General features: G+C 38.0%; 1 protein-coding gene across 15 annotated transcripts in view; it reads left to right on the top strand.

The window, feature by feature from the left end:
• arvcfb (ARVCF delta catenin family member b) overlaps positions 1-19,513 on the top strand; it is a 152,838-nt gene that overhangs the window by 40,834 nt on the left and 92,491 nt on the right. For 11 of the 15 annotated variants that reach the window (XM_056235256.1, XM_056235262.1, XM_056235260.1 and 8 more), the window contains 2 exons: positions 16,513-16,665; positions 17,722-17,742. In XM_056235256.1, the coding sequence (XP_056091231.1) occupies positions 16,513-16,665; positions 17,722-17,742 (174 nt within the window). Of the gene's footprint in view, positions 1-4,766; positions 4,960-16,512; positions 16,666-17,721; positions 17,743-19,513 lie in introns of all 15 variants that reach the window. The other 4 variants (XM_056235258.1, XM_056235264.1, XM_056235266.1 and 1 more) reach the window with 2 other exon arrangements.

Below are 19,513 nucleotides of genomic sequence, written 5' to 3' on the forward strand. Positions count from 1 at the left end.
AATTCTGCCAAAATGTGTTGCAGATCTGCCAGCCTGCTCTTACCTCATTCACTATTTAAAAAAAGACATGTCAGACAGATAAATTACTAATGACTAAACTCTCTAACCACCTTCTTGAATTAGTCATCACATTTCAGAATGAACAGAGATGTACAATTCTAGCGGTAGTTCATCAAAGCTGTTCAAATGTTTGTTGTGACTATCCTATGCAAGTCATTTTGTTTATAATTTACACTCTCATTACACTGAGATTAACTGACTTCCTCTTCAGCAGGAGTGGAGCTGAATTCCAGGCTGTTAGGACAGAAAGCCTTGAGACTTTCTTAGTATTTCCTTCCTGGACTGAAACGATGCTCTTAGTCTTTCTGGGTTTACACCAAAGCTCCAGCAATAGCACTATGAATTTACACTACTGTTCAAAAAGTTTGTGGTTTTTCTCTTATGCTCACCAAGTATGCTTATGCTGCAAATACTGTGTAATTATTGTGAAATACTATTACAATTTGTTGCAAAGCAGTCACATGATCTTTCAGAAATCATTCTAATGCTGATTTTGCTCAAGAAACATTATTATCAATGTTGAAAACGATTATTATTCTTAATATTTTTGTGGAAACTGTGATCAATATTTTTGTAGGATTCTTTGATGAATAGAAAGGAAAAGTCTTTACTATCATTTATCTTTTAAACGATTGAATGTGCAATTTGCAGAAAGCATATTTCAGACTGTTTTGGTTTAATGTGGTGGTATTTAAGTAATGATTGATTCTTAAGTGCTACAGCTTCGAAAGCTAGGATTTGGTCATTTTTTAAAAAGGGAGAATCAGAAGTTGGATGTTTTCATGTTACTTGGCTGATAAATGGAAAGGTGTTGAAGTGAAACTAAGTGATTTTGGCAGCTGTGTGGATGAGCTGTTTGGGTCACTCTCTTCCAGGAATCCAACTGTAATTAGATGGAGCATGCTGGATATCTCTGGACATGACACATGGATGCACGCAGACACACTCACCAAAACAAGCCATCTCTCTCAGTACTGCCTTTTCCTTCCTGTATTAATGAGGGTTTGATATCCGGCTGGCTGTGGGCAGCTGTGATATCTCCTATTCTGACCCTAAAAATAATTCAAATCAGCCTAAGTTGCCCACACAACATTTTTAGCTAAAGTATTTACATTTTTGCATTTTCTGAATAAAATATAATTTGCACAATGCTGTAATGTTCTATTCAGAACACAGTGTTGCTGCAATTGTTAGCATTGTTTTTCATACAGACATCATGTCTAGTCACACAATTAAATAATACAACTGTACAAATGATTTTTTTAGTTAATTATTTACATTCATTATTCATTTTAATTAAACATTATTCTATTTAATATTGAATAATATTGTTTTTTATGCTTAATGATAATCATAGGAGAAGCCTCAGTGCTCAAAGCTCCATTAGATATTAGGAGATCGTACGACTATACCAGCATAACTGGTCTATCTCACCTCAGCTTCAATTATAGATTTGGTTTTGATTTTACAGAGACGATTGTTGCCTCGGGTGTCTCTTTGGCAAATTTCCGGCTTGTTACAGAAGTGTTTGGTAATCGTTCTGTAACTTCTGTGAGCTGCGGCTAAAACGATCATTTATGATGAAACTAGATTCAATGATACTTTCTTAAAGAGCATGTTTTACAGGTCACGGTTTGTGCAGTACTTGTCAGAGACTCGTTGATTGTTATAAAAGCAAGTCACGCACAATAATGCCCTTTGTTTTTGCTTAATGAAAGAGCAGTCTTTCTCCATAGTAGAGTATAGGGGGAATGAATTAGCTACGCTTCAGCTATTGGTTTATTATCCACATGCTCTTTTGTTGTGTGCCATTAATCTATGATTAGAAATCCAAACAGGCAATTAGGAGGCAATATTCCAGAAATCAAAATCCAATCTGCCGCTAATCAAACACACCTTCGTAGTGGGCTGCTGAAATTGAATGGCAGTGGGCTGGAATACATTAGAACTAATGATGCCCCAGTATCACTCTCTTTCTGTTTTATTCTCTTTTTCTCTCTGTGTATCTCTTTATAACTCGTCCCTCTGCTTTTTGCCTGTCTTCTCACATTTGTCTCTATTTGATGGACACTATATAACCCACTTTAGAAGGCTCTTACCTTTTGAAAGATGCACAGTTCACACAGGAAAAAGTTATACGAGTTAATTTTAGTATAATGAATATTTTTTCTTAATATATTTCTATATTACAGTTTTTCCAAAGAGTATATTTCAGAGAAAGAGCAAGATACTTTGAATTTAAAGTGTCTATGTCAGGTTAATTTTTTTTTTTTGATATATTAAATAAGGGTTAGATGTCTGAGTGAAAATGTAATTATCATTAAAATTATTACTGTAATTACCCTACAGTAAGCTTTATAGCCATTTCTGTCAAGATCATATTTTTAAAACACAGCTGAGCTGTGACGTCAGAAGAGGGAGTCGTGCCACAAACGTTCTATTCACGTATGGGAAGTTTTGAGTCTGAGCAGATCCAAAATCCCCCTCAAATCCCCCTCAAAATCCCCCCACAGCCATACACTTTTGAGCCTCCCAGGCGTGAGACAGATGAGGAGGCAAACAGAAATTTAAATAATTCCTATCGAAGAAACATAAATATCTGGTGTGAAGATAACCAGTGGAGAGTTGGGCAGGTGCATATAGGCATAACTTAGAGGTGGAACGGTACATGTATACCGAAACGGTACGGGCGTCACGGTTCAGTGCATGAATACACGAGTATAAAAATAAATAAAACTCGCGTGCAAATTAATTAATGCGGAACTACTGTTAGATACGCGGGTTATTTAGGGACACATGATCTGTAGCTCCGCCTTAGCTCTGAAGCTCCGTGGCTATAATGAACAGGCTTCGATGTCAAGATTGCAATGCTGGAATATGTTGGTGTTGGTGTGTGTGTGTGTGTGAAGCAGCACTAAAGTAGAGAGAGAGAGACGCGCGAGAGAGAGAGAGACGCGAGAGAGAGGGAGAGAGAGAGAGAGAGAGACAGAGAGAGAGAGAGAGACACGCGGGCGCGATCGAACAGTGGAAACATAAAAACTGGAAGAAATGTGCACTGCAAATGACCGAAGTCTTGGATACCGAAGCAGCACTGAAGTCAGCGCGTTTGGTCCGAACAAAGTTGACCCAGGCACGGAACACAGACCTGCTTTTTGGGAAAAAGTGGACTCTGTGACCGGTTTTAACTGTGTTTTAGCACCCAGCACTACCGCAGTAATTCACCATTGTGAAAATACGCCTGCGTATACCTAACTAACTACCTAACTTAAATAGCTAACTAAATAAATAAATGTCCTAATCACTAATTCTCTCGCTCTATCACTCGTACAATTATCAACACAGCTCACAGACTCACTTTCTCAGCGCTCTGGGGAGACGTCTCCCTCTTATGACGTCAAGCGATCCGTTTGGGCGGAGGAGCAGTTTTAAGTACGTACTGAAAATAACGAACTTTTTCATCTTATATTCTGCCTTTAGGTATCGAAAATCATACAAAACAATACAACAACTTGTCAAACGTGCATTTCCCCTAACTGTTTTGTGTTAATCCTAATTACAAATTTAACCTGACATACGCACTTTAAGGCATTTATATTTTTCAATTTATTCAAAATAATCAGTGCGTTTAATAAACGAACTCATTAGAATGCTGAAAGATACCTAAAATGTCTTGTATCATAATATACAAGCAACAATAGCTGATGCTGATGAGCTTTTCTCCTCCGCTGCCTCCAAAGCCCCAAGGATCAGATCCAGTTTCTTTATGTAGCTTGTGCTTTTAGGGCTCGTATGGATCCTAAGAGAATATTGCTTACAGATGGGCCTTTCACATGAGGTATGAATAGCCACACCATCTCGGCGGCACAGACAGGACCGGCTGGGTTTCTAATGGATCATCCGGCCTCTCCTCGATTTCACAGGACCGTCTCCGTGACGCCGTACCGTGCAGATGGTGGATCAAGCTCCCAGACGTTGTTCCCGAACGCTTCTGCCATGCACTGCATGCATACACGGAACAGCGCTGCAATGCATTAGTCAATGGGCCATGAAATGCCAGTCGCTTTTAGCATTTGTGAAGTATAGTTCAGGTGCTGAGAGCCTCTTGAAGTGCGTAAGTAATGTTTTTGCAATGAGATGGATGACTACAACACCAGTTCACAATGGCTATTCTTTATAAATCTATGTATTTGATGCATAAGGCTTCATAAATATAGAATTGTGAAGAATATAACCACCTTAAACAGGTCGAGGAGCAGGATAGATTGCATTGAGCCCAGAGCTCTGTGTGTACGTCTCTCATGCACTGCGCCTTAAGTCACTGGATATATTACACAGCCTTTATCTCACTGCACAATATAAGCCATGTTGTAAATCAACAAGGGCTTCCATGACAACATGCCCTTCCTTTTTCTGAAGCATGTGCTATAGAGGCAGCTCGCTCACTGGTGTGACTTTGTGACCACTTGCTCACACACACAAGCAATCATAAAGTCTATCGCTGATTTAATCACTTCTGAGTGGCTGCGCATTAGGACAAGATAAGGATGTGATAGACAGAAAGTGAGAACGGCGCAATCACTCATCCCAGACTGTTAAAATGTCCATGACAGCCCACCGCCGCTATCCAGCCCTCTGAGTGACTGTATTTCAGTGTTGTGCTTCAGAGGCAGGCTGGTCCCTAGGCCTGATATTTGATCTGTTAACAGCTGGACCTTCAGTGGCAGAAGCAGCAAACAGGACAACGGGAGCCAGAGCAGTGACAGGGGGAAGTCAAACACATGTCTTTCCTGCCCTGCCCATGGCCGCAGCCCGGAGACCCTGCATGAACTGATCTCTTGGCAAAGGTTCCCAGTGCCTTTCCCTGGAGAGACCACATTGCTGACTCGCAGCCAGAAAACAGTATTTGCGGTGCGTGCTTTTGTTGATGTACGTCCATATGGGCTTTTGCCCTCCAAAACCCTGCAATAGCAATAGCCTGAAGTTGCTTCACCCATTTCATGCAGTGCTACTGTGTATTACTCCCTCTTTTTGGCATCCTCTAGTAAAACAAACAACTCCCACAAGGTCATTGCACCTCCCATAACCCGATGTCATCAAAGCAAAGTTATTCTGTAGGTTGAAATTTGTAATAAATAAATCCTACAAATTAATTTCACTTTTGAGATAAAAATAATAAGGATACCACCTTTACTATATTATGTATTATGTTGTTTATTATGTTGATACATTTTAACTTTTAAAACTACCTATGGACTTTTTTTCAGACTTGGAAAGGGGGATGTTGAGTGTGCTGCACAGCCTTGCCCAGAAATGTAGTAATAATACAAATATATTTTCAAAATTGTTAGGCTATTAGATAGCTAGCTAGGCTAGCCTAATGGTGTACTATCTAGCTTTAATAACATGATTACTAAGGATGGGCAATATGACCAAAATCTTATAATTAAACCACAGCAAAACAAATACTTGCCTAATAGAAGTAAAAAGTTATCAAGTAATTAGTTTAAGTAATCAGCTAAACCGCCAGTAATAAAATAAGAACAAAGAAACAAATGACAATAGGACAAAATAAATGCAACATAAAAGATGCAGATACAAACAGTGCTTGATTAACATTAACGACACAGACAGCAGCCAGTTTAATAGGTTGCTTTCACTTTAAGACTTTAAATCACGGATCCAATATTGACACACGCCCAAACTCTTTGTTCACTTAAGACATAACTGAACAAGATTAAATTTTTTTTGATGATGAATGAACCGTGCAAGTCCGATAAGCCTAGAAAGAGAACGCACAATTCGGTACTTGCGTGCTGACAGGCGACAAGCGCACGCATAGAAATCTGCAGCCAGTCTGACATCGGTCAGTATGTCAGTAGAGTTGTGATATACTTCACTTTTAATAACTCTTTTAGTATTGTCAAGCTTATAATACTTTTTTATTTTGTCATTCATCCATCTTAATTTCATTGCCCAGTTTTTGGCACTTATGCGAGACAGCAGTTGAGAAAGGTTCGCTTTCATTTTGTTTCACTCAGACCACTGACATCACGTGCACAACATCTGTATCCTCGTGAAAATAATGCATTACAAATTAGGGATAGTTCAGGTAGATGATTATAATATATATATTTTTGTGACCTTTTAATTTTATTGCGCTTATTTTGCGGTGAAATGGCGAATTATGCTGGACTGCAAGAAAATGTGACATTTTGACAATCGCGAAAAACTTATGTCACATCATATTATATTCCAGAAACTATAAATGGTCAAATTATACATTTGTCGTTCAATTTTTTAATTTAGCCAACAGGCTAACAGATTTACAGTCTAGCATTGCATACCACTAGCATACTAACTGATTATCCTGCTATCTTAGCAAACGTCTTAAAAAGTCCTGTTTTGATTATCTGTTTTGACCTAAATTCTACATATTTATTTGTTTGTTTAAAATTAATCTATTTTAAATGAGTAAATGTTTTATTCGATTTGATTTGATTTACAACAGATTCGCCTAACATCCATTATTTGATAAGCCTGCTAACTAATGATGGTTTTGATTATCTTGCTTAAAGTCGTCATGAAACGGAAGTTGAGATTGTCCTTTTTTCCTTATTGTGACGTGTATCCGAGTGAAACGGCTTCTGAAATTAGAAAAAAAAAAGTAGGGTGGGGCTTGATTTCGTCCTTCGGAAATTGATTGGATCGTTGGAGGTTGGGCATTGCTAACAAAATGGAGGCAGATTTGAATGCCAGTTTACAGTCAGTTGTGGAGGATTTCTCTCCACCGGACTCACCATCGTTACCCTCCCATGAAGAATTTTTAATTGAGGAACCCGACGATGAGCGCGAGGACGAGCAGCCAAATTTTCCGGAAGGAATCACCCCATATTTATATGAGCCTCACGCGAACCAAGATGAGGTGCCTGATGAAATGCCTTGCACACAGACGCGAACTCGCCGTTATTCCTACTTCTTCGAAATGCAGGAATTCGAGCCAGTGGGCACGCAGACAAGGTTGTTTAGGGATAGGAAAGAGGACGTGAGGAGCGCAACCAAAAATGCACCTAAACACCATATTTGCTGGCTGTCAGTGACACTGACAGGTTTCTGAGAGGCGGGCCAGAAACGAGACAGACCCCAATAGCCACGCCCTCTAGTAATAGTTTTTGACCGGAAGAGAAGAGAAGTCGTTTCGAGGGGGGAGGGAAGGGTAACGTATTTGATTAAAGATTATAAGGGTACATGCATTTAAAAAAAATAATGAAGTGCACAGATAAATCATTTATAATAAACACTACAATATTACATATAAAAATACGAATGGTAAAATTTCATGACGACTTTAACACAGTGCTGTTTTTCAACAGGTTTTCAACTAATCGCAAACTCCTGTTTTTGTATTGTACAGTTGGAAGGGTTTAGGTTCCTTTTTTTTTGACTGCTGTTTTCTTCTTACTGTGTTTACCTAGTTTTATAGGAAAACAGGATTGATATATGCTCTGACTGTGTTGTCAGGGTTGCATTCCAGAAAGGGAGCGCTGACCGTAAGCTGAATTATATGAGTGAAAGTGTGAGAGTGCGGGCAACTGTGTGCTTTTTCAAGCCCTGCTGTAAAGTCACACCATGCCAGAAATCTTTCAGAAGGGTGTAACTTGGATACGTGACTAATTTTTTCCAGATGTTCAAAATTATCGTCGAAAAAATATTTTTCATCTAGCGAGACTGGTGGGGGGTTAATGGAATCACATAGATCATGTATTTTTATTAATTATGCAAACAAAGCTTGAAAACTTGGTGCCAGACGAAAAGTTGTGCTTCACTGAGTAAATACTATTTTATTCTTAATTTCTTTCAGAAAGAGAGAGAGAGAGAGAGAGAGAGGGGTGTTCTTTTGAGGTTTTTTGAGATTTGCCATTTTTGTTTTTTCTTGTTGTTTAGACCTGGGAATCTGGAACAAAAGAACAAAAGGGGTGACCAAGGGCACCAGTGGAGAAAGAGAATGGCTTCTCAAAGCTGATGTTAGAGAAACGGATGTGGCCAATGAGTGAGGAATGTCTAAAATGAGGCCCCCGTGTTCGTAGATGATGAGAGGACAGAGATTTGGCTCTGGATCACTCAGTAGGACAAAGAGATTAGCAGAGCCATTACAGGGCGCTAGCCTCTATTCCTCGCCCTTTCTCTTTCATCCCTCGTCCTTCCATCCCTTTGGATGGAAGTTAAGTTAATCTGCCAGCAGTCGTCTCTAAATGCATTTGACCATCCGTTATCTGCAACTCTCTGTGGAATGTTTAGGCCAACCCCTCCCTTCCCCTCTTGCCGCCCCATTGGGACGTATCTGTCCATTGGTTTGGGCCTTTGGCTTGAGAGTCAGACCCGAATCTTCAGCTTCCTTCTTGTCACTCATCGTGTTCCCTCCATCCATTTTACTTCCACTCAACTTCCCCGGGCAGTCATACAGAGGAGATCCGTGTGCCCTCTTCTCAGTTATTTGTTTTTTAAATTGTCTAATTTATTTACTCAATTTTCCACAAGTACAGCACAGTGAAATGAAAGCTAATTCCCGCTTGCTGTCACATCCTGGCATGGCGTGTGTGACTCTCGGTCATGAAGATGGATGTGGGAAAAGAAGCGAGTTGATGGGAAACTCTAATGACCCAAGGTTATACAAACGCTCTTGGCAAATGGATTAACTGTGTAAGATCCTACCGATGATTGCTGCTGTGAGGTCTGACTGAAATCCTGTTAGCCAGAGCACAATGCATTACTGACGGCAAGGCTGCGGCCCAGGTGATGCATGGCAACTGTAATGAACAAAGTGGAGGTGAGAAAACTAATCTTCTCTGTATCTTGCAGACCTTCTCCGGAGTGATATTAAGCTAGTTGATGATGTTTTGTTCAGTTTTCAAATGGTTATGAAGCTATTAATCAGACACAAATGAATCGAAAGAAAATCGTAGACGCTTTTCATTCAGAGTAGTGCTGGAATGGAATGCTAGCTCTCTGGATACTGCACAGTATACAGTGTATACAGCCTCAGCCTGCTGTTTTTTATTTGTGTATTACTTAAGACTTTACTTTTGCTGCGGTGTATAGTATGCATATTGGGTACAGTATGCACGTTTTCTGAATGCACACTATCAGGGAAAATTGTTTTACTTTTAGCTTCTCTCTGAGGCAGAACCCTTAAAGGTACACATTTGTGACCTAATAAAGGGTGCATGTTGCTACCTTAAAGGGTTAGTTCACTCAAAAATGAAAATTATCCCATAATTTACTCACCCTCAAGCCATAGGTGTATATGACTTTCTTCCTTCAGCCGAACACAATAGGAATTATATAAAAAAAAAATATCCTAGCTTCATAATGGGAGTGAATAGTAACAGATTTTGAAGCCAAAAAAGCGCATCCATCCATCATAAACGTAATCCATTCGACTCCAGGGGGTTAATAAAAAATCCCTTTTGAATCGAAGCAATGCGTTTTTGGAAGAAAAATATCCATATTACTGTACTTTACTGTACTTTATTTTATTTTTTATTCTAAACTGTTTTAATTATTCTTATTTGTTTTGATTATTTTAATTTCTTCTATGTAAAGCACTTTGAATTACCATTGTGTATGAAATGTGCTATATAAATAAACTTGCCTTGCCTTGCCTATATTTATAACTTTATAAACTAGAATCACCGGCTTCCGGTAACAGCCGTACGCGAGTTGAGTTCCGGCCAAAGAGTGAACACTGACCCGACGCGTGACGTATTGACGAACGCAGAAGCGCAGAGGATTGTCACGAATTAGAAGTCTTAAATATGAATTTTCAAAGAGAAATGTCGGAGGAGCTTGAGTTTGTTGCCCAGCCCTATTTTCTTGTACTGCGAGAGGCATCTACTCTCACCTAAGCTTGTGCTACTCCTACATCCTACGTCATACGCCGGAACTCGACTCTCTCGTGAACGTGCGGATGGCCGTTACTGGAAGCTATAGTGATTACAATTTATAAAGTTAGAATTATTTATATTTTTCTTACAAAAGCTAAAAGAAGAAAGTCATATAGGTTATACCTAGGATGGCTTGAGGGTGAGTAAATTATGGGATAATTTTCGTTTTTGGGTGAACATCCTTTAAGAAGTAGATCAGGTACAGAGGTGTACCTTTGAGGGTTTTGCCCCAGTTACCCCTTTTCCACCAAAAACGAACTGGTTCGGAACCGGTGCTGGTTCAAAGTTGGTTCGGAGTTGGTTCAACTTGCGAACCTTCTCAGAACCTGTTTGTTTTTCCACTGACTAGAGCGCCCAGCGAACGACGTTGTTACGTCACTGTGTACGTCACCATACATCTTAGCTAGAAACGCTTGCAAGTAGGCTACAACATTACTTTGGGATTATCTCTAACTCGTGAACCAAGAAGGCTTTAAAAACAATTGAAATATGTAAGTCTTTTAATCTTTTCCTTTGATATGTAATCTTTTCTGATTAGTTGTGTACTCCTGTCTTGTGTCTTTTTTTTCTTTCCATTTATTTGTTCTATATTGTGACTGTTTTCTCCTTTGCTTACATAACGTTTTCAATAAAATAAAAATAAAAAAAAACTAGAAACGCTTGCGCCAACTTCAAGCATAACAATTACAATGGCGGACTACATCGTGTTTCTGCAAATGTTTCTCCTGGCTTTGCGATCCTATATTATGTCAGAAAATATGTTATCTAAACCCGCCCCCAGCCCCCGACGTAAGCATGACTTGGTAAAAGAACGGTTCTAGTCCAGCAAGGAGTTGGTGCCGCTTTGGAACCAGTTTTCCTGGCCGAGAACCTGTTCTTTGGCTGTCGAAACACAAAGAACTGGTTCGCGCGCAGGCACCGGCTCCGAACCGGCTCTCAAAATGCGTTGGTGGAAAAGGGGTAAGTGACAAGCTAAAGGTACAATTTTTGCACATTTTTTCTGACAGTGTGCATCTAGAACATTTGCATACTGTACTAAATATGCATACTAAATACTGGAGCAATAATAAGAGCAGTATGACATTATGATCTCCACTCTTTATATATATAGATTATGCATCAAAGGTGAAAAAAAATACACCCTTAGAACAAAATTAGAAAGGCTTTAGATGGTTGTTGTGTTTGGTGTGAAGTGTGGAGAGCACAAATGTTGATCTCTCAGCTTTACAGATGGGTGGTCTTTTTATCCAGTGTGGATCAGGAGCAGGCCTGATAGCAAAATATCTCCGCTACTCAGAAGCTTTTTAATTGCCAATCGTTTTTTCTCATTTGCCTATCTGCTCTATTTGCTCCAGCTCACCTTATCTTCTCCAGCTCTGTCTCAATTTGCCATTATGGAAGACTGATGTTTATCTCACACACCTCACCGTCGCTCCTTACAGGGAAAAAGGTGAAATTAAAACCCACCTAGTATTTCTTTTGCATAAGAAAACCATGCTGTGCAATTACCAAACTATTAATTATGTGCAGATTCAACACAAGAGGTTTTGAAACGTGATATAACACTCATGAAAAGGCCTTGGTGAAACTCTTGGTGAACTGCGCTCTTGTTCTTTCTCTAACTTGTTTCCTTAACAAAGTTCATTTTGCTAAGGAACGCCTGACTCTCCCACAGCTTTTAATCTGTTTTCAATGCTCAGAGAGTTGTTTGAAAAGTTGTTGTAAAGAAATCTTTGGTTAATGTATTAGACATGCCCTAACTATCGTCAGTCTACTGTCTATGTCTGAAAGAAAGGAATTGTAGGTGTTCCTTTCTTTCTAAAATTAGAACGTCTTAAATCAGGGTTCAGGAGTTCACCTGTGTAATGGTTGTCATAAAGGAAAAGCTGCTATCTGTGGCAGCAGATTTCCCCCATGCGACGCGGATCATCCGTGATAAAGACACCACTGAATGATGCTCAGGTTGGTGGCAAAATCCTCAGTCTGTCTTTGAGCTATATTTCTGTCCGGCTGACTGAGGAGACTTTTTTGCACAAAAAAACGTGCTCATGAGTGCTGTAGAATTTTTTTGTGGGTTTATGCCCCATCATTTAAAGGTAATTTTCACTGTGAAAACAAACTTCATGGATGGCTGGTGAACATGAAACTGTTTTGCATACTGTGTGTATCCTGAAAGGTGATGTCATGGTCAGGTGTTTATTTTTATACTGTAAATAAACTAGATCTGGCTCCAGCTCTCCCACAGATCTCATTTTGTTTCCGTATATTTCTCTAAGGGTTTGGGTAAGGGCCAGTGCTGTGCTGATCATGAGGTTCAAATGTGAGGAACTTTTGTAGTAGAACAAAAAATATCTATCAGAGTTTTTAAGGATTTGTAGAAAATGTTAAAAAAAAGAAAAAATTCAGCATGTGGATCTTGTTTTCCAGAAAAAATATCTGAACATCCTTAAAAACAAGGTCAGTTTAGTTTAGAAGCAATACCTCATAAGATGCCAAGACTTAATTTCAGAGAATGTATGCATCTTAAATAATAGTTAAGTATTTTAGTATTTTTCACCGGCAGTTTTTTATACACTATGAAAAAAAAGTGTGTATATTTTTATATTCATGATACATTCTCTTCATGTTTTCAGTGGACAGCAGGACAATGATGCACAATATCTGGTGCTTTTTACTTTGGATGCAATAGAGAAGTAATTTATTTCCCATAAACATCTTTTCACTCCTATTTGAATTTGTCTTAAACCCTTTTCTGCTGAGCTTCTGAACTCTGTAGCTCCTACAAAGTGATATTTGGCCTCTCTGAAGCTGCTCCCAAGAGTATCCTCCTCCGAGCAGAGAGTTTTATGAGACGACCTTTGATGTAGCCTCTGTTTCATGATAATTCAACCAATAACCGGAGACATCTTCTTTTTTTCTTTTTTTTTACCGTTTTCTTTAGTTTTTAGATGTTTGTCTTTAACAACATTGGAATTTATTTTAGTCTTCACAGCTTTTCACAGCTGTCCTTCAGTATGGACATGATCCCTTAATGGATTTTAATAAAAAATCTTGTAAATTTCAATTTGAATGATTTACAAATAATGGACAGTTACAAGAATTTTATAAAATAATTAAGAATTTATTAGTCTGAGAACTAAACAAAATTTCAATATAGATTTTGTAATTCCATACATAGAGATATAATATATAGGTCCCTTCGGGCTGCCAAGAAATGACCATGATGTGCAACCAACATATGTGAAGAACCAAGACCCAGTTTCAATTCCTATTAACATAATGCCATTTAGAAACAGTGTCCATTTCTCATGTTATGCCATGATTCCCATTTAAAGAATTCATGTTGAAAAGAGGCATATTTATCTGTGCTTTCACATGGGGTGCTAATAGGCTCTTTAAAAGTATCTCATTACTTTCTCATATTGAATTCTGCTCAAGCTTGCTTCTTGGCTGTCAGAAAGTTAATCAAAGCTTTGTTTCTCTGTGGTACGCCTGCATAATCCATGTGGCACTCAGCTATTAGGAGTGAGGCACTTCAGATAAGATGTTTTTATCCTCATCAATCATCGGTTTCAGTCAATTCACTTATACTGACACCCCTGTCTTAGACCAATTAATGGAACAATTAGAACGAAATCACTCCAGAAGGAAGAAAAAGTTTCTTTTGACTTCAGTTTCTCTTAGAAAAATGCAGTTCTGAGGTTGGACAGGCAGCCGCTCGAACTGCCAACGCAGGGGAATGATACTGACACATGAAAGGCTAGAAGTCAATGATTAGTGAGATGGGCTACGGATCAATTTGGCCTGCCACAGACTTTGAAGCCTTCCGCTATGCTAATCAATGAAAAACTGCCTGCTCGTTAATGCCTTCAAAGATGGATGGAAAACAAATGGCTACCTCTGGCATCATCCCTCATCAGCCCTCCTGTGCTGCTGCCAACACACACACACACACACACACACACACACACACACACACACACACACGAAATTGTGTGGATTACAGAGTTCTCCCCAGACTGATTGTACCCTCAATGTTTGCTGTTGTTTCTTTCTGTGTCATTTACAGTTGCCTCAACCACCTTTGTTTCATATTTTCATTTAAAAGTACTATAGCTTCAGGAATTTTGTTTGTTTGCTTGTTGTTTATTTACCTTGTCTGATAACACAAGGTCTCAGGGGTGTTCTGTTTCTACTCTCTCAAGCATTTTTTTTTCTTTTATTATTGTACCCTGTCCCTGAAGATTCAACTCTCCAGCATTTTCAATATAATTCTGTTTTTGCTGCATAATACAGTACATGTTGTGTACACATACACAACTGACAGTGAAGACCTTTACATAAAGAGTTCTATTTATATTTATATTACAAAAGATTTCACTCATAAGACAAAACAATCCAAGGCACTCGAATAATAGTTTTTAGAAAAATATAAAAAGCCTTTATTATTTCATGGCTTAAATTTTAAAAACAGGTGACAAGCCTAGATTTCTATTTCAAATAAATGTTATTTTGAACCAACCTCTCTCTCTCTCTCTCTCTCTCTCTATATATATATATATATATATATATATATATATATATACACAGTCAACCCTAAATTTATTAAGACGCCCTCTACATTTCTCACATTATCACAGTTTATTCACTAGGCCTATACAGTTTATCAAATCAGTTGATATTTAACTGGTTTTGGCCATCCTTCTGTTAGACTGTCTCACAAATGAATTAAGTCTAACAGCTGTCAGCTGTTAAATTTAAGTACACAATTAGATAATACCAATTTAGGTCAACCAATTAACAAGCAATGCTTAATTTTGTTCAGTCTGTGGTGTAAAAAGGTCGCATTAGCAATTAAAGAAAAAACACTTAAAGGGGTCATATAATGCCATTTTTGTACAAGCTAATATGATTCTTTAGGGTCTAAATTAAAAGTTTGTAATATACTTTAATTAAAAATTCTCATTAGTATTGTAAGAAAACACTTATTTTACCTGGTAAAAAACAGCTCTGTTTTCAGCACGCCGTTTCAGTGCATATGACTTTAAATGATCATGAGCTTTGCTGACTCCGCCTCTCTGTTCTATGCGTACACCGTTTGTAACACAATAACACAATAACTATAACACGTTGTTCAGTATAAACATGGGATTATGCATTATATTGAGAACGTCATACATAGAAAACATGCCGTAATATACCCTGAGTGTAAACCTTAGACGCATTAATTGTGAAGCGTGCAGTGCAGCTAGCGATTTGCAAAGATTAATATAAATATTAATATAAAGTTTAATAAAACGTTACACTCACTTCAGTTGTTCTAGAGGTTCAGCAGGAACACGAATAGATGGTACCGATCCTTTCAGGAGCAGCTTCTTAGCAAAACCAGCTTTATACCTCCTCGTTTATAAAGCAGTCTGGTGTGTGAAATGATTCGCGCAAACATGAGAGCATTGACGTTGCTCGTGGGGAATATTCCCTTCGAAAACAAACTCAGCCACTGCGTCTTCAGCGGTTCGGATTTAGGAACATTAAAATGACTGTGTTCATTATTACACCCAAGAACAGAACACCACAATCGCTTAGATGCCATTCTGCTCATAGACAGTGCTCCAGCATATCAACAATGACCGCGCCGGTCCGCGCAGACTATGATTGACAGCTAGCTCACGAGCGAGGGCGGGTCTGTGTTGAAACGCGGCTGTCATTCAACAATCGTGGGAGGGGCGTGCGAGCTTGTGACGTCACAGGCTCGAACGGCTCGATTTGAGGCAGGGGAAAACATATAAGGAGATTAAAACAAAACCACTGGATAGATTTTTTATCATTATATGATGGCTGTGTACAGGCACTGCCAACACACATTTCAGTACAATCAACTTGTAAAAGTGCATGTACCATTATTTGACCCCTTTAAGCAAAACATGGTCAGGTCAAAGTGTCTGAATAATTTTTGGTCCCAAATTTGTATACATTTTACTGGTAGTCCACTGTATGAAGAATTTTTGGTTATAATATGTCACAGTTTACTTTATTTTGCCATCCTCACTTACATAAATGAACTATAGTGTCTTGCACCCACCAGTAAAAAAATATATATCTGGTGTCTGAATAATTTATAGTTTTGCCTATATATATACAGTATATATACAGTGTGTATATATATATATATATGTGTGTGTGTGTGTGTGTGTGTGTGTATGTATATGTGTATGTATGTATATGTTATCATATATAACAACCAGAAGTATTACTTGTTTAAGTTTCCAAAAGTTTAATTACATACAAAATGTGTTGCTTTTGTTTCGAGACGAACATCAACATTTGGGTTAGGGTTAAAGTTAGTGAGCGAGTCATATTTGCTTTCTTACATGTAGAAAGGATTACCAAAGTATTATCAAATATTCCCTCATCTATAATTTAAATCTGTAAAAAGGTTTTCTTGAATGCCCAGCTAATCCCACAGCAGTGACCTTTGACCTTGAACCACCGCCCTCTGCTTGTCCCACAGGAGCAGAGCCCCAGTAACCAGACATCCATGATGCAGGAGCCCCAGGAGGTTGTGGAGGAGACTGTAACTATAGAGGAAGACCCCGGCACACCCACCTCTCGTGTTTCTGTGGTTACCTCAGAGGATGGAACTACACGCCGCACAGAGACAAAGGTATTCCTGCTTACAACTGCCACATTTTAGAAATATCTTTGTTTACATATTATGTTATTATTAGCTATGCAAATGCTCATTTATGCTTACAGCACTTACATCTCACTGTACAATTACTTCTATAACTTTTATATTTATACATTTATATTTTAAACATTTATATTTTATGTGCATCACCTCACGTTTGTCAGGCAAAAATCTCCCTCTAAGAGCTGTTTTATATTTAACAAAAGACTTTAGTAGTCTTATTTAATATCATAAATTACTGTATATATTCATGCATTGTATAAAATGTGGAATTATTGAAGAAATAACTGTTCTTGTTGTTGACATTTTTACATTAAAAAATGTGTATTTTGTTTAAAACAGTGTTCTTTTAGTATTATATACTATTATAGTGTTTATTAATATTTTGAAGGTGCATGTATTTGTATTTTTTCAATTTTAGTTAGTTTTAGTAGTCTTGTTATGGTTTTTGCCATTTTTATTTAGTCTTTTTTTAATATTTCTATTTAGTTTAAAATGATTTTATTTCAATTTTATTACTTTAATTCAACTTATTTTATTTCAGTTAGTTAACTAGGCAACATTTCTAACTTTATTAAGTTTTTGTAAGTTTACGTTTTCATCTAATTATATACATTTTATTTTATTCCAGCTTTTTAATTGGCAATTAACAATTTTAAGTTAAAAATAGCAACTACTCTGGTAAAAACCTTTTGTCCAGATTAGTGGGAGGTGTTGATGTGGTTTACAATAGTCAATGAGTTTAGCCAATCAGCTCTTTAGTGATGAGACAAAGGGATTAACAGACTAGTGCTTCTTTACCAGTCACACAGCTCAGATGTGTTCAACCCGAGTTAGCATTTTGCTATATAGGCTAGGCTGGAAAGTTGAAAGAATTCAACATATTAAAATGTTGCTCCTAATATGCTAAAGAGAAATTTAGCACACAGTAATAGCAGTAGCTCTGTTTAGATCAAACCATTTATGTTGTACTTTTGTAAGCCACACAATCTTGATTCCCCTTTACTTTTGTTTTGTTGTTTATAAAAGGACAATGTGACTAATATGAAGGTGAGTTAAAATCTCTCTCTCACAAGCTTTCTCACACACGCCAGTCACCATTATTTGTGCCCATTGGAGCTCAACAATGCATAGCATCTCAGCACTGGTGTGAAATCACTGCATAAAGCTTCAATTGGCAGAGCGGTCACCTCTTAACGCCCTTTACTGCTACGGTCCTGTTCGTAATCGTAGGTTTAAATTCCCCTTGCAGATTCTGCTAAATGTCTATCATTTTTAAAAATGTTAAGGGATCATGCAAATTTCCCTTTTTTTAAATTAAATACTGCCCTGATGAAGCTATGGTTACTCCAAATTGAATGAGCAAAGTTAGTAACTTGAGAAGAAAGCTGTTTTGGCATATTGTTAGGTGCAGTATGTCAAAATGTAAATATGCCACTTAGCATTTCCTATCGTTGCTACTTCTCGTTGCTATGATAATGCTATGGTAAATGTTGCTCTTTGTGTGCGTAGAACTTTCATTTGGAATACATGTGATCTAAACAGATATGTTCTTTGATTTGATTAAGGTTCATATAAACATTGCATTCGGATTGCATTTTTGAATTTGAATTCAGCAAAAACATACAATATGTAAACATACTGTAGCTCGATGTTGAAATTCAGTTTGTTTATACTTAAAAGTCAGCATGAAATAAAATTCACACTATCTATTTTCTAAATGCATCGCATTGATTTGGTTGTGACTGATTCATCCATGTATGTTTAATTTGGTTCATTTTTCATTTTTTAATCAAAATGTCATAACCAGTCTCCAATTATTTAGCCCACTTAAACCCCATTCCATTCTTACAATCAGTTGCAAGCTCGCATTCAGAGCTGCCTCCATCCAAACAATAACAGATGGAACCGAGTTTTCACCCTACATTTTGTTTTCTTTTTCGATCCTCCATTTCACTCATATGTACGTCACAATATGGAAGAAAATATCTGCCACTCCTATCTCGCTTCTTCTGGGCAGTACAAATTCAACAGCAAAACTTATGCTCTCTCTTACTTTTTAAAAATGCTAAACATATTACACATTCTGCAAAGGGCATGTATACTTATGAGAAAAGGATCATGTAAAGTGTACAACCCATATCACATATCAAAAATAAACAGCTATATGCATGCACAAGCATTAACCAATGTGCATAGAAACGGCCCTGTTCTACAGTGTAACACAAAGGAATACACAGTGGAAGGAAGTGAAGGGTAAAGAATGATCTCACTGCTGCACTGTTTGTCACCATTAGACCACTCACACACGGCCAAACTTATGAAACACATAAAAAGGAATAACAGCACAGTGTGTGAGGTGCATTTGTGCACAGATCTATGGGTCCTTCTGTCACATGTTAGTGTGTTTCCAGCTGATATGGGGGTTGTGGAGACAAGCTTATAGTCACGTAAATACATCACCTCCAGCCAGTGTAGGATAAATAGCTCTGGGTCAAGGGCAAAATCCTAGCGTTCTATTACTTCCTGGATGTGTTTGAAGCTAATGTTCACAGTCAACATAAATGTACTTCCTAAAGAAATTGGCACCATAACATCTTATCTAATGCTCTTTAACAAATTCATCCAGAGAGACCCAAGGAAATACTACGACTGGATGCTCCGATCGATCGGCCGCAGATCGGTATCGGCCGATAATCACATTCTCTGACTCGATCGGTAGTCTCTAAATTTGTCCGATCTCACAAACCGATCGCAATTTGAACGCAAAATAAAACCGAAAAAAGTTGCATGTAAACTAGACCGGCTTTTGCGCCACATT

Source organism: Rhinichthys klamathensis, unplaced genomic scaffold (assembly GCF_029890125.1).
Source record: "Rhinichthys klamathensis goyatoka isolate OS25496 unplaced genomic scaffold, OSU_Roscu_1.1 h1tg000417l_1, whole genome shotgun sequence".
Classification (NCBI taxonomy): Eukaryota; Metazoa; Chordata; class Actinopteri; order Cypriniformes; family Leuciscidae; genus Rhinichthys; species Rhinichthys klamathensis.